At 41.8% G+C, this 16,443-nt stretch overlaps 1 protein-coding gene across 1 annotated transcript in view; it reads right to left on the bottom strand.

Moving 5' to 3' along the window:
* PHEX (phosphate regulating endopeptidase X-linked) overlaps nt 1-16,443 on the bottom strand; it is a 433,913-nt gene that overhangs the window by 196,672 nt on the left and 220,798 nt on the right. The window contains exon 6 of the mRNA XM_063955773.1: nt 10,945-11,013. Within this exon, the coding sequence (XP_063811843.1) occupies nt 10,945-11,013 (69 nt within the window). The remainder of the gene's footprint in view (nt 1-10,944; nt 11,014-16,443) is intronic.

The following is a 16,443-nucleotide window of genomic DNA, read 5'->3' as shown; positions in this document are numbered from 1 at the left end:
ATCTCAAAACGGTGAGTCAAACCGTGTATATATACATATTATGTCAACAAAAGCACAGTGGGGTTCAGCGGACACAGCTTGTATCAAAAAATAGCAATTATTGTTTTTTTTAAATGACAATGCAATGTGGCAAGTCAAACCACTTATATTTATTATGTCAACAAAGGTGCAGTGGGGTACAGCCTGCAGAGTCACAGTACAGCACCAGTGTGACACTTAGACCAAACAGATGTAACTAAATTCCTGCACTCTAAAAACTAATAATCAATTGTAATGGGCACAGCCCCAGCTGGCTCTTGAGGAGTACTTTTTGCCTGCCTGTTTCTGGATTCAGTGCGTAAGTGTAAAGAGACGGGACAGAACTGTGTTATCACCTATACAGCATGCTGCCTGGATTCCCAATAGAAATGGACATCACATATTATTGTGCAACATCATCCCTCTGTTACATGTGTTTGTGTTTATCAGGGAATAATATCTCTGGCCTGATGTTTTGTACAGAATGCATATGAAGATGTATATATATGAATGTATTGGTTATTGTATTATAGTTTGTAAAATAATGTTTCCCCATGTGACTGCTCTGATAACCTGTCTGTTTGCTGTTGGAGATACAGCCAGTCTCAGTTGTCAGTCCACACACCCCCCTCATTCTTCCCCACACAATGGATTCCAGGCTACACAATCAGATTAATTAAGTAAAGTTAATTTAGTTAACATCTATTGTGGCCTAGAGGACATGCCTGGATATGTGAAAGTAGGTCTATCTGAAAGTGTTCTGTAGTCAGCCCCTTTAATGTAACCCACCCAATACAGAGCCAGAAGGTGTCGCCTTATGGTAGGACAGACAAAGGTTTGAGGATAACAAACAGGAGCTATTGGGACAGAGAGAGTGGAGTTTTTGACCAGAGAGGAATGAGGTGGATTTGCTTCTGAAAGCTACTGGTAGGATAGCGCTTCCAGTGTGCTGAGTAAGGATTGTGTCTGGATGCATTATGGACACAGAACTACTGCTGGCATTTGACATCAGGAGACTGTAATCCTAAACTACTGTGGGGACTTGGTAAGTAAGATACCATCCTGGCTTACAATTGTTAATGTTATTGTGTACTGTGTGTGTATATTTACAATAAAGGGCAGTTGCCACTTTACTAAACTGTTTACCTGAGTGATCTGAGAATCCGTATCTTCACAATTGGTGGTAGCAGTGGGATCTGAGTTTACCCAGTTTACCCTGGGTAAGGCTACGAGAGGTGTTGGCAAAGTACACCTAAGAGCATTGTAAACAGTTTGGCACACAGTAGCCAGGTATCTTGCTGAAAAGTTGTTGGTACGTTTGGAAAGTCAGCAGTATGGAGGCAGAAACAGAGGTGTACAAAAACCTCAACAAGAGATTCCTGCATATGGTCTGCCGAGCGCGAGATATTAAGATGACCGTAACAGATGGAAAGGAATCCCTAATTGCGAAATTGCTGCAATGGGATCAAGAACACCCCTGTGATGAGGAGGAGGATTCTGATGTCAGATGAGGAGGAACAAGTGACGGAATGGTTGAGACCTTCAGCCTGGACATTCGATGCCAGTAACCGCAGGGAGAGAAGAGGATCAGAGGTGGGATCCCGACGGTTAGTACAACCCCGTCTGAAAGCCCTTGGAGAGGGGAAGGTTGGAGAAATGTTTGAAAGGGCACCGGAGGTATAACAGGCCCGTCTAGAAGCGCTGGGAGATGGCGCGACACCCGAGGATCGGATGCGGTTAATAAAGGAGATGCTGGGATTACCAGACAACAGTACTACAGTGTCCAATACTCTACAAACTCCCCTGTCCTATCAGGATGTGCCCCAGGAAATGGGCCAGCAATGCAACCTGGTGTCTGAAGTTTTAAATGGAGGAGATTTGCCAAGCCAGCGACTGGGTCAGAGGATGGAGAGCTCGAGCAGTCGGCTGATGGAATCCACTCAAAGGTGGCGTGAACAGACCAGGGAGCAAGGTGTGTTGGATCACTCCAGGAGGCAGTTATCCCCACAAAGTCGTACATGGAGTCTGGACCATACAGTGCGGGTAAATGCAGTGAATGCTACCCTGTGCTACCCTATGCAAGGAATATATCAGGAACAGCTGAGTTATAGCATTCCTTTACAAAGGACTAACCAGTCAGCTAAGGTGCCTGTGGTGGGAGGGCACAATGCACCACACACAGAGGACAAGACCCAGAGTCATGATCTGCTTGATACAGCAATAGACCTGGGAGAAGTGCAGCTTCCAGGCTTTCCATTTTCAGAGATGGAAGATGAGGAACTGGTGAATGAATGCCAGTACCAAGAAGATGTTGGTGTCAAGGGTACCAAGGAGCTGATAAGGGCAGAGGACTCACTGCTGCAGGTGAGGTCTAGTCTGCCAGTGGCACCTGAACCAGCTGTCCAGTTTAATATGCTAGTGGAGGCCCAGCAATTATCATTTGAGGGTGTAAAAGACATTTCAGACCCAAGGGAGGGGGTAGAGGCTTTTGAGGGGGGAGCACATGGAGAAGAATTACAGATACTCACTGGTCCCCTGCAGCCAAATTCAGCCCAGTAGTTAAGGGCAGATGAAAGGCCCCAGCCGCTGACTATCCCTGCCAGGTTTCCTGATGCAAGCCTGGTGATGAAGATTGTGCTACCCTTTGATATCTCAGAAGTAGAGGGAGTAATGTCACTCAAAATGGAGGAGGGGGAGGTAAGCCACTGTCCATATGCACCATAGGTGATGGAGGTAGAGTTTTCAGGGAATATAGTGTTGGAGAGGGAGAGTGAGGACCCCAGAGACCAGATCTTGTTGATGCAGATCACTCTCTCTGATGCACCAAATATAAAGGGAGTGTTGTCACCCAAAAAGGAGGGTGGTGAGGGAAGCACCTCTGATGATAGGGGTTACCCACCACCACTCAGGCTGTTTAAACCCAGTGCCTGGGATACTGGAGGGGGTCTTAAAAACTGTGGACTGCTGAGCCCATACCCTCCAGCGCCAGATGGAAATGTAAGCCCACACTTGTTTAACCCAGGAGGTTCAGATGTGATGTCTGCCCATCCCAAATGGGTTACTCTTGTCACTGAATCGCAGCGGCTGGAAAAAGTAGGGGAGGTTTGTAATAGACGCAGCCCCAGCTGGCTCTTGAGGAGTACTTTTTGCCCGCCTGTTTCTGGATTCAGTGCGTAAGTGTTAAGAGACAGGATAGAACTGTGTTATCACCTAAAGAGCATGCTGCCTGGATTCCCAATAGAAATGGACATCACATATTATTGTGCAACATCATCCCTCTGTTATATGTGTTTGTGTTTATCAGGGAATAATATCTCTAGCCTGATGTTTTGTACAGAATGCATATGAAGATGTATATATATATGAATGTATTGGTTATTGTGTTATAGTTTGTAAAATAATGTTCCCCCATGTGACTGCTCTGATAACCTGTCTGTTTGCTGTTGGAGATACAGCCAGTCTCAGATGTCAGTCCATACACCCCCCTTATTCTTATTTTTATTCTTCCCCACACAATGGACTGGTAGGTGTTATGCACACCAGTGCCTGCAGGAAAGTACTGGTGTCAGAACTGTTATGCACTCCAGTGTCTGCAGGAATGTACTGGTGTTTGAACTGTTATGCAAAACAAATGGACTCACAGACAAACTGGGGAATATGACATAACGTACACAGAAGGTGATAGGGTAACAAAATACACACAAAGTGAACAGAGAAGCCCAGAGGCTAAGGAACTGGGTATCTCCCTTGTATTAGAACTGCTCAGATGTAAAAAGCAAGATGTTGTGTTTTAATACGTAGAGAACCCGAAATGCTGTTGCTAAGGGCAACAGCAAAACCCTAAAGGGTTACCAACGGGTGTGGCAGTAAACTCCTTGGTCAGAGATGGAATGATAGACACAAGGAGAGTCTCCACAATCCTGATTCTCACTTGCAGTGCACAGGTTTTAGCTTACTGCCACTAAACTGACCCCTGACACCTAGCACAGTGAGACAGGATTAGACAGGCAAGTCTTAGAATACAGCCGCAAACTTGCTAAGTTCACAGAGTAGTAACAGAACCCCAGCAAGCTAAACGACTGACTCCAGTCTTACTGCTAGGTCTGGATTGGCAGAGTGTAATACCAAATCCCCAGGCCTATTTGCAGTAAGCAACAAACAAATACAAAGCTACACAGTACTGGCTAACTTTCATGAACTGACTAACCAACAAAGATTCAGCAGCATCTGCTTACCCTGAAAAGAGGCCTTATAAAGCAGGTGCTGTCCACGCCCCACTCAGACCTCACAGACTGTGAGCACAAAAACCAGCACCGGATCCCCTGCCGTGCACAGAGCCTATAACCACTGCACAGCAAAAGACCCGAACCGGAGTATCAGCTGCGCTCAGGTTACTCCACTAGCACTTGTCTCCCGGTTGCCATGACGATGTGGCAGCACAGAGCAGGAGACCCTAACAGTAGGATAGTGCTTCCAGTGTGCTGAGTAAGGATTGTGTCTGGATGCATTATGGACACAGAACTACTGCTGGCATGTGACATCAGGAGACTGTAATCCTAAACTACTGTGGGGACTTAGTAAGTAAGATACCATCCTGGCTTACAATTGTTAATGTTATTGTGTACTGTGTGTGTATATTTACAATAAAGGGCAGTTGCCACTTTACTAAACTGTTTACCTGAGTGATCTGAGAATCCGTATCTTCACAACAATGACTTGCTAACTTCTTGTACTGTAATCTAGCTAGGCCAATATTATCAACATTAAGCAGCACTGGAGTATAGGGACACAGTGGACACAGATAGGTCAGGTCAGCTCAGCCACTGGAGTGGATAGACACAGTGGAAATAGATTGATCAGCTCAGCCACTGAAGTGAATGGACACAGTGGACACAGATAGTTCAGCTCAGTTACTGGAGTGGATGCACACAGTGGACAGAGATAGGTCAGCTCAGCCACTGGAGTGGATGGACACAAGATGGAGTAAGCACAGACCATTGGAGCACACAGGAGGTCATTCCGAGCTGATCGCTCATTGCTGATTTTCGCAACGGAGCGATTAAGGCAAAAATGCGCATGCGCATTGTACGCAGTGCGCATGCGCTAAGTATTTTAGCACAAAACTTAGTAGATTTACTCACGTTTGAACAAAGAATTTTCATCGTTGAAGTGATCGGAGTGTGATTTACAGGAAGTGGGTGTTTCTGGGCGGAAACTGACTGTTTTCTGGGAGTGTGCGGAAAAACGCAGGCGTATCAAGATAAAATGCGGGAGTGTCTGGAGAAACGGGGGAGTGTCTGGAGAAACGGGGGAGTGGCTGGCCAAACGCAGGGCGTGTTTGTGACGTCAAACCAGGAACGAAACGGGCTGAGCTGATCGCAGTGTAGGAGTAAGTCTCGAGCTACTCAGAAACTGCTAAGAATTTTCTATTCGCAATTCTGCTAATCTTTCGTTTGCTATTCTGCTAACCTAAGATACACTCCCAGAGGGCGGCGTCCTAGCGTGTGCAATGCTGCTAAAATCTGCTAGCGAGCGAACAACTCGGAATGACCCCCACAGTTCTGTCTGTGGTCTGCTGTGAAATGGTACTGAAGCGTTTCTGCAGGCACATATATAGAATTCAAAACCCGTGAGAATCCAATCAAGGAAGATTAAGTTTTGCCTCAATTTGGAATCCAAGCAAGGCGGAAAAAATCTGAGCCGGCATTCGGATTTACGTGGATACCGGAATTTTTCCAAAAAACTGAGCCCGCTCATCTATAATGTGGACCTATGAAAAATGTGACCCCCATTTCACAACAATTTACCTGCTGCAGAGTGAGGATGAAGTCTTAGAAAAACTTAAAGACTGTTTTCTGAAGTAAAAAACAAGTTTGGAAATTTGCCAAAAATGCTACATGCAGATAAAGGGACAAAATATACAAGTGGCCAGACAAGCCATTCTGAAAAGATATGTAAAATTGTGTATCTGAGCGGATGAATCAAACACTAAGTGAAAGTGGGTGGAGCATGATATTTGATGCAGATATGCCTGAAATTTACTTGGGAGAAGCAATCACGACAGCCAGCTATAGTCACAATTGTTTACTGGGAAAAAACAAATGAAAAGACGATATAAACTTTGGAATGGAAAGAACCTGACCTGTGACCTGCAACATATGAAAATATATAATAATAATAAAGCATTTATACACATTCCAAAGGAGAAATGCTTGTGCAAAGGATGGAATGTAGATGAGAGTGAATCAAAAAAGGGTTCCAGAAATTAGCAGAAGTGTTGTTACTGATGAAAACACTGTGCATCAATCATCTCATGAAACTATACAAGCAGAACAGCTTGAGAAAGAAGTTCAAAAACAACCACCTTAGGAATAGGAAAATTAAATTGAAGTTATTATGTATGATCCAGTTATTGCTAAAGAGGGGAAATGGCCTTTGACTTTGATAAGAAAATCTACTGGGTGGCACAAGAGTATACCAGCAAAGTAGTTATCTTGCTGAGACAGTACTGTAACCTCAGCCAAGATCCTGGAAAGAGATGCAGAAACTGCCTAGCCATGAATAGGAAAAATGCATTAAAGCTGCTGCTGCTGCTGATGATGATGATGAGACAGAATCTCTCAACCAGCTCCAGACATGCAGAGTTACCTCCCGGCAAACATGCAATTGGATGTAAAAGGGTTTTTGTTTAAGATAAAATGTGAGTCTGGAGGTAAAGTTTACACATTTAAAGCAAGAATAGAGGCAAAGGGCTGTTCAAAAATAATAAGGTGGAGATTATGATGACACTTTTAGATCAGTTGCTAAACAGAGAACTTTCAGAACCTTCATCACCATACAGTAGCTGCCTTAAGTCTGCATATGTGGATCTATAATGACCATATTTAAGTCTGCATATGTGGATCTTTACTGACTATGGGGGTCATTCCGACCCAATCGCAGCATGCTTTCACTCGCACAGCTGCGACCGGTCACTACTGCGCATGCATGGGGTTCTTAATGTGCCCAGAAACTTTTTTAAAATATTCTTTAAGAAGACACATCTCCCTGCATTGGCCAAGCCCCCCTATGTGTACCTGGACCCGGCACAGCTGTCGAAGCTCCTGAATATACTGTCGCAAGTGTCAGCACTGACCAATGCTGGTGGTGCACAGTAGTGGTATAACAGTGAAACTGGAGTGAGGGTCCAGCAATGGTATGTGCAGAAGCAGTGGGTATAGCACATTTGAAATTGTGGCGAGCACTCAGCAATGGTAACATCCTCTAGGTTGTGCACAGGTACCGAATATACAGTAGTGTTCTGGAGTCTCTGGAGAGTGCCCAGTAATGGAAACTTTCTCAGGACTAATACAGTAGAAACTGTGGAGAGTACCCAGCAATGAGAACTGGGTTTGTGCACAGGAAGTGGAAAATACCCTGGAACCTGAGGAAAGCGGCCAGCAATGAGAACTGTCTCTGAGTTTGTGCACAGCCACAGGAAGAGCACACTGGAACTTAGGTAACCAACACAGGGAACATACACACCAATTCTGGGCATACACACTACAATTATATAGCTGATCTGCCCGATATCAGTGGATCAGCCAGATAATTGCGGTGTAATCCAAATATATTGATCAGCCGGGCACACTGGATCATTTGGCATGTCCCTCTGATTCAATATTTTCAAAGTGTTTGCTCAGACGCATTGGGCTGTGTATGCCCTACCGTGTTGGACCGACGGACATTCCTCTGTTCATAACACTCTGTGGGAGACAGAAAGACAGGCTACTAATTAAGTTGTTAAGGCAAGGAGCAATGGTCAGGGAGAGGCTTAAATTATGCGCACTAGCTGCTGTTAGGTTGCCGAAGTCATCTGTGCAGAGTTAGACAGATTGTGATCAACTGACTGGAACTAAGATGGTGGCACTCATGGCCCTGCAGTGGTGGAACCTGCATGTGGAATTGTGCAGTTCATGGGGGCAGTATGGCGTGAGACACCTCTACACAACCTAGAAGGCAGGTGCAAGGCAAGGAAGCAGCAGCTCTAGGACAAGAAGTGTACAACACCTTCAGATGAATAATGAGCAATCCAGTACTTTTTCCACTCAATTTAATTATTTTAGTATCCTCTTCTTTTTTGTTTACTCTCATTTTTAGTAGTAATTATCCTTGGTGAGCAGTAATGGGTTACTTTATTAAAAAAAAAAACATATTTGTACACAGAAACAAAACAAGAAATTCTTAGTAAATAGAACATAACTTAATTATCATATAAATATGTTTGAAAGTGTTGGTAATATACATTGATGTTTTCATATATTTACCTTCACTCTTACAGTGTCCTATTTGTTTAATTTTTAATCCTATAAAATTGAAAAGACAGGCTGCACTTTGGATTTACAAACTCAAGTTTAAAGTTACAGTAAACTAATTATTATAGATAAAAATGACCTCAAATGGTATTTTGTCATTATGTGTATGCTGTGCAGTGTTGTTTTAAGGCATAATTAAATAATATAACTTCATTTGGTGCCAAGTAGATTAGAAAGGGTTGATATGACTTGTAAGATACAGTGACCTTGCATTGTGTTTTTGATGGCATATACTGTACAGATGGATCAATAACTGGTATCATTACAATCAGGGAGGATCTTCCGTGTCTTTGCTTGAAGATTCAGAACAGTGACATAGTCCTTAATATTGTAATAAAAAGCTTATTTTGAAAAGGATGGAAAGAAATTAATCATTAAATAACTAGTATCGCCTTGACACTGCTGGAAAAAAAATGCAACAATACAAAATAAGACAGAAAAAAAGGCTTTGTATGGTACAGTGGTTCTCAAACTGTGTTGCTAGTCACCCTGGGGTGCCACAGGGCACTTGCAGGGGTGCACGTGATAGGTGGTCCAGGACCAATTCAAATTATTTATCGTCAATGTAATTGGCAACACCAGCTCTGGTGGCCGTCAGTCATAAATTATGTGGACAAACAAAAACAAATCTTGTCCCTAACCACACAATTGAAGATAAGGGTGCCATATAAACACAATTAATTGAATTTAATATTTATTTCTATATTTCTCAATAAAAAAAACTTCTTGTCTAGGGATGCCGTTAAAAAATTCTGATACCGTAGAGCACCATGATAAAAAAAAATTGGGAACCACTGGCATAGTATAATGACAATCTTGCATTAAAATACATAAATCTTCAGTGTTTTCTCTATTCTGTGTTGGAATTATATTGTCAATTGCAATCGTTATTATGTTTCTGTTATGGATTGGTGTGCAAATATAAAATGTTAACAATTCAATGCTAAAACCGTGTAGCTGAAGCCATTACAAGTCGTCATAACCTCACAGTAAAGGAGGGTCACTGGGATGGATAAACATTTAAAAAGGTATGTGAATATAAATTGTTCCTTTTCAGGGGATCAAATTTGTTATTGAGGAACTATTTAATATTTCTGCTTGCCCAGGCAATTGGTATAAGAAATGACACAACTTTTTCTAATTTTGTATACCTCCATTTTATTTTACAATACTGTTTTGCATTACATAATTATGTGTCATTTTGTTATTGTCTGTTTAATGTACAAAAAAGTGTCTATTTTTGCTGTATTAACAGTAATTGATAATGTGCTGTCTTTGTGTTCTAAAATTATTTACATGTTAGATATCTTGATTTTGGTAAACACTACAAAACTGAAATACAAGGGAAAGTTATGTTTGCAATAACTCTTATTAAGTATTATTTGTAGTGAGCTAAAAGTCAGTTACAATGAAATACTGCAAGTGTTAACTTTATGATGAAATCTTGGTGGTGACAATGGGGGTCATTCCGAGTTGTTCGCTCGCAAGCGAATTTTAGCAGATTTGCTCATGCTAAGCCGCCGCCTACTGGGAGTGAATCTTAGCATCTTAAAATTGCGAACGATGTATTCGCAATATTGCGATTACACACCTCGTAGCAGTTTCTGAGTAGCTCCAGACTCAATCGGCATCTGCGATCATTTCAGTGCTTGTCGTTCCTGGTTTGACGTCACAAACACTCCCAGCGTTCGGCCAGACACTCCCCCGTTTCTCCGGCTACTCCTGCGTTTTTTCCGGAAACGGTAGCGTTTTTTCCCACACGCCCATAAAACGGCCTGTTTCCGCCCAGTAACACCCATTTCCTGTCAATCACATTACGAACGCCAGAACGATAAAAAAGCCGTGAGTAAAATTCCTAACTGCATAGCAAATTTACTTGGCGCAGTCGCAGTGCGGACATTGCGCATGCGCATTAAGCGGAAAATTGCTGCGATGCGAAGATTTTTACCGAGTGAACAACTCGGAATGACCTCCAATATCGGATGTTAGAGTAGTAAGTAAAACTGAAGGGAGGTTTTAAATATAGGCCAGGTGACTTTATTGTGATATGGCCTTTGTCACACAAGTCACACAGGCTCAAGTAAGTCTTGACATTGACTCTCAGCAGCACTTTCTAGTGTTACTGATTGACTTGATGCATTTTGCTCCCCCAGCTGGAAATATTACCTCTTGTGTATATGACCCTTCATCACATTATTATATTGCATACAAATAGAGTAATGAGACTTTACTACTAACACATCTTTAAGCTATGATGTCAGTAACTATACACATTTGCTCATCTGGTATAGGTCTGGTGAAAATGCAGTTTGTTTTTAACCTGGACACACCTTGAAATAAATCTGACTGAACATTCCTGTATAAGTGCAAGCAAGTTTTTAACACTGTAATTTCAGTGTGCAAATACATCAAATTCTAAACTACTTCTGTTATGTTCAAAGCAGTGTCATGTGTGAAACTGAATTTCAGAATATTTCACTAGTTCAACCGGCATGGTCATCGTGTCCTGGGCTCATATATTTTTCAGTATGACAAAATTTGAACAGTACTGGATCAATGTAACAATACTTACTCTTTGTGCAGAAGTACTGTTATCAAAGTAATCCTCATGAGATGGTAATGACAGAGATGCTTGATCAAACTATGAACAAAAAGAGATTTATTTTAGTACTTAAATATCTACTGACATACTACAGTAGAACCAATAGAATGGATATCACTGGAAAATGTGGTAATCAATAATAATAATTAAAAATGTGATTACATAAAACTTGCTAATAATATATGGGCTGATTTAGAGTTCAATGCAAGTCGGCTATAACTACAACCACATTGCTTTCACAAAGAAAGAGGACAATTTTTCACTTATTTGTACACATCTATTCAACTGCACTGCACCTATCAATACAGTATGCCTCCTTTCATACACATCATCATAATCCGAGTACAATTGCAATTGTGTAAAATATCCGTCTGACAACAGGCATACCTACAGAACTCTGCATAGCTTGTAATTCCATTGACACACCCTAGCTAAACTTTGCATACATGTAAATGCCCCATAACCACTCAGTTTTACCCTTACAGCATTAGGTGAAAATGCATTCTGTTCCAGAGCATGTACAGTGCAGAAACTCACAAGATTCATTCACAACACTGACTTGTGTTCAACACTGTTTCCCTCCCACAGTGTTTAAAACCATACACATGTCTTCATCTGCTGTCTCTCTTAGGAATGGCTTGTTCTACTGGTGAGTTTAAATATCTTCCTGTTGCACCAGTGCTGGTAACAGTTCCTGCTAACACAGTGTACTGAACCTGTGTCACTGACCCAGATTGACTTTAAATTTGGAGTGTTTCTCGTGCCATGACCTAGACTTGTTACTGAAGTCTACTGTACTTTGCCCTTTGCTTTCTGTGACCATGGCATATTACTGGATTATGTTTTGCCTGACCCTAAATAAGAATCAGTTGCTGACCTTGCCCTGCCCTTGACCTTGGATTGTTGCAAAATTGTGCCTTACAGTATTTGTCTGTTATTTACCCACAACATGTGTCTTAATCCAACCTATATACCTTCTTCAGTGTTCCTTTCTAACTCCCTCCAGCAATAGCTTTAGTTAATAAGTCCCTGCTATCTGGAGTTTTAAGATCTGGAGCATCCAAGTAGCAATGAACATTTTTATCTCTATGGGAAAGGTGGCTTTTACCATAAGTGAAGACACTGTGCAGTGCTTCTGGAAAGCGTATTCTCTCTACCATTGTCCTAACAAAACAGCAGACTGTATGTAGGCTGTTGTGAAAGTCATTGCTTGATTTAAACAGCGCTGCATATCCTTATGATTCATGATCAAAAGTCTAGTCCCTCCTAGGGATCACCATCAAAGGTCTCACCACTGATGGTGCCATCAATGCTTTGCATCGTGGCATAAAACTATAAACAAGAATTCATTTTGTGGAAGGGACAGGATTTATCAGTGCCAGGGGAAGAGCTATGTTCCATCCTTTGTACCTGAAAGAAATAGTAAAGAAAAGGAAAAAAACATATTGCCACCTTCTCAGCCATTGATGGCCGAGAACAAATAGATAATCACCATCGATGGCAAGCCATTAACTGTCAATGGCCATACCTATTTCCTCTGCTGGCATATCTACTTTATTGTATGAAGTTGTGAATCTTACAAATTCTCTCCTCCCTTGCCCTCTGTGGATTTACACCTCATGGCACCCTAAGCAAGATACAAATTTAGGGCCCCCTCCCTCAAACAATCCATAGCACTATATTTTCATTCCTGATTCATGCCTCTTACATTAGTTTTAGTTTTTTCTACTTATATTCTATTACAGTATATTACTATCCATTCACTGAGTGCACCATGTCCCCTCACCTTTAATTTCCACTATTACAACACTCAGTTACTGCATTTTAGATCAGTGCTCCCCCTCACTGAATGTAGCAGGTCCCCATACCCCATTATTACACCTTCACTCACTGACTGCATTGTACTTTATATGATTGACCCAGACTTACTGATTGTAGCAAGCCCCATCGCCTAAAATACTTATTATCCCTCCTCACTTATTGACCGCATTTTATAACAGCACTTTATAATACCCATTATTACACCCCTCAGTCAGTGACTATATTGATTATATATCAGTGCCGGACCTCCCCCCTTCACTGATTGTGGTGCCTGTTTACAATCAGTGAGGAGGGGGATGGGGAGGCATTGATAATGGAGTCAGACTAAAGTCACTGATTTATAATCAATACAGGCTCTGACTGAGGGGTGCAATAATGGATATTATAAGGAATGGGGGACCTGCTAATAGGGGATCTGGGATGTGCTACAATCAGTGGAGGTGGGGGGCACTGAAATAAAATGCAGGCACCCATACCTTATATTACTTATTATTACACACAATCACATTAGGGTTGACATTATTATATATTATCAACTACCACCTCCTTTACTGATTCATGCAGCCTAGCAGGTCCCCCATTCTTTATAATACCCATTATTACACCTCTCAGTCAGTGTGACTGCATTGATTATATATCAGTGCCCCACTGATAGTGGCATTCATCCCCTATACACAGTAATACTTAAAATAGAGTATGATAGCATATTGATATATCACCAGCCAGTGTGTGCCTCCCCCCAGCCATGATTGTAGCTGGCAGATGTTATACACTGTAATAACACTCCACCCATCCCACCCCTGCCTTTGGTTGCCTTGTGATAAAATCGCTTATGCCCTCTGTGCTTGTTGGACTTCGCTTTCCCTGCAACCTTTATGCCATTTTAGAGTTTGATAGTCTTGGACATGTTGGCAGAGTGTATTGGAATTGCCTGGTGCAGTGACGTCAGTCCACACACTTAATGACTTAAACAGTAAGGCAGGTTTATTCAGTGCACACAGGTGACTCAGATGTAATACTGATATAGGCAATTAGCGGCCTTTATATCATATAAGGTAACAGCAGTGGTAGCGGTACTTATCAGGAGTTGTCTCTGGTGGTGAGGGATGGAGGACTGCACAGCCATGCAGTCTGACTCCCGCTGTAGAGAAGATTCGGCGCCCATCTCAGCATCAGCTACGGAGCCGCGATTCATGCAATGGAACGCTGTGAGTCTCTGTAGCTGAGATCCACTCTTGGTCTCAACTCTGCATACTAGCACACATCAGGACTCAGTCTCTCTCACTCACTCTAAGTGGAGGAGCAGGAATTACATCACATAGTTCCGCCTCCAAATGACTCTTGGCACTAGGGAATTAACATTAGGGGATGCACCCATAGACTACTGTGTAGAAGGAGATAGGCACAGAGTGCACCATATCCTAACACTCCCCCTCGCTTAAGACTGTCTCCGGTCACAAATTTAAAGAACATGACATTTTATAAAAAAAATCAATAAAGCCATTCCTGTAACCGAAAACATAATGTGAAGTAAAACAGTAAGAATAAATCAACATTAACCATATTCTAGTCCACATTCCATCAGGAATGCATGTAACAAGTGGGATGACAGTCCTTTTGTCAACTTGTTGGCAATATTTTCTTCACTTGCAACATATTCCACATTGACGGACTTGTTTTCCACCAACTCACAGATGAAGTGATGTCTTATAGCAATGTGTTCAGAACATCCATGATGCTTTGTGCTACAAGAAAGATCAATTGCTCCCTTGTTATCATACTTTATGTTGATGATCTCACTGTGGTAAAGAAGACCTAATTCACAAAGTCTCTCTTATCCAAAGCACTTTCTTTTGAAGTTTCTGTGAGTGCCATGTACTCTGCCTATGTTGTAGAAAGAGCAACTGTGGGTTGTTTCTTACTTGCACAGTTTGCGGCTGCACCTGCCAGTGCAAACAGGTATCCGGTATAAGAACATCTATCATCCTCATCTGATCCCCAGTCGGCATCACAGAATACTTTTAAGCTGGTATCTATTGATCTTGTAAATCTCAGCTTTAGTGAACTTGTACCTTTGAGGTCCCTTAGTATTCTCTTTACTGCAATCCATTGTTGTCTCTCAGGATTGTTGGCTAACTGGCTTGCCTGTCTCACTGCATGTGTGATGTCAAGTCGTGTCCCAATGCTTGCATACATCAAACTACCAATAGCATTTTGAGAAGGGATTTCTTGCATTTCCTCTATATCCCCCTTGCTACTCGGTGACATGGCCTTGACCATCTTTGTACTTTTATCAATGGGAGTACTTACTGGTTTTGCATCTGTCATTCCATATTTGGAAATATTGCCTCAATTTATGTTTGTTGGTCAATTGTGACAGTTCCCTCTTGCAGGTTTTGTTCAATTTTCATACCTAATAGATGATTTGCAGGGCCTAGATCTTTCAACTTGAATCTTTGTTTAAGCTGGTGCTTGACATCAGTGATGTGATCTTCTTTACCTGCCAAAAGTAAATCATCCACATAGACAGCTATTATGAACAACTTTTCTTTGATAGTTTTGTGGTATAGGCAGTGATCAGTCTCTGACCTAACAAAGTTCATTTCTAGTAACACTGCATCCAACTTTACATACCAGCAATGACCACTTTGCTTGAGGCCGTCTAGTGACTTCTTTAAGAGATAAACTTTCCCATTTTGGAATATGTCCATATCATAGTGTTCAGGTTGCTCCATGTAAATTTCCTCAACTAACTCTCCATTCAGGAATGCAGAATCAAAGTCTACCGTAGCTGATATAACAGTAGATCATGTAGTGTAGCAATAGCAATCACTAACCTTAAGGTGCTATACTTTGCGACTGGTGATTAGATCTCTCTGTATTCAATTCCATACATCTGGGTATAACCCTTGGCAACAAGGCAGGCTTTATAATGAGCTATGGTCCCATCTTCTTGCAGAAAACCCACTTGTTTTTATTCGTTTTACTGTCACTTGGTCTATCAACCATAGTCCATGTACTGTTATCATATAGTGCTGACAGTTCTGTATCAATTGCTGACTTCCACTCTGTCCAATCACTGCTTGACTTTGATTCCTGTATGTTTTGAGGTTCACAGTAAGCTATGTTTGCATACTCCTCACTGTATTTCTTGGCTGGAACACCTTTGTTGCTCCTCATGGAACTTCTGTTCCCTGACTTGTTGTCCACTTTAATACTCTTAGATTCAGACACGCTTTCTGCTGTCTGTACATCCAATGATACATTTTCTTGTTGCTCCACTGCTCCAGTTAGTGGTGCTGTCTCATAGAATATCACATCTCTGGACTTAAGAAGACATTTACTTGTAATATCCCAAAGTCTGTATCCTTTGCTTTCTTCACAGTATCCGATCATTATACATTCTATGGATTTTGGATATAGCTTTCTCCTTATCTCCTTTGGTATATGTGCAAAAGCTTTGTTCCCAAAGACATGAAGATGACTGACACTTGGCTTTTTCCTGGACCACCTTCAATGGCGTTTTACCTTTGACTGCCACTGTAGGTGCATGATTCTTTAGGTATACTGCAGTAGATACTGCTTCTGCCCAAAACTTCTTTTCCAGGCCAGCATCACTTAACATAGTTCATGCTCTCTCAACAATAG

This window comes from Pseudophryne corroboree, chromosome 2 (genome assembly GCF_028390025.1).
Source record: "Pseudophryne corroboree isolate aPseCor3 chromosome 2, aPseCor3.hap2, whole genome shotgun sequence".
Lineage (NCBI taxonomy): Eukaryota > Metazoa > Chordata > Amphibia > Anura > Myobatrachidae > Pseudophryne > Pseudophryne corroboree.
The sequence above is the reverse complement of the archived record's forward strand: the minus strand, read 5'-3'. Positions and strand labels throughout refer to the sequence as shown.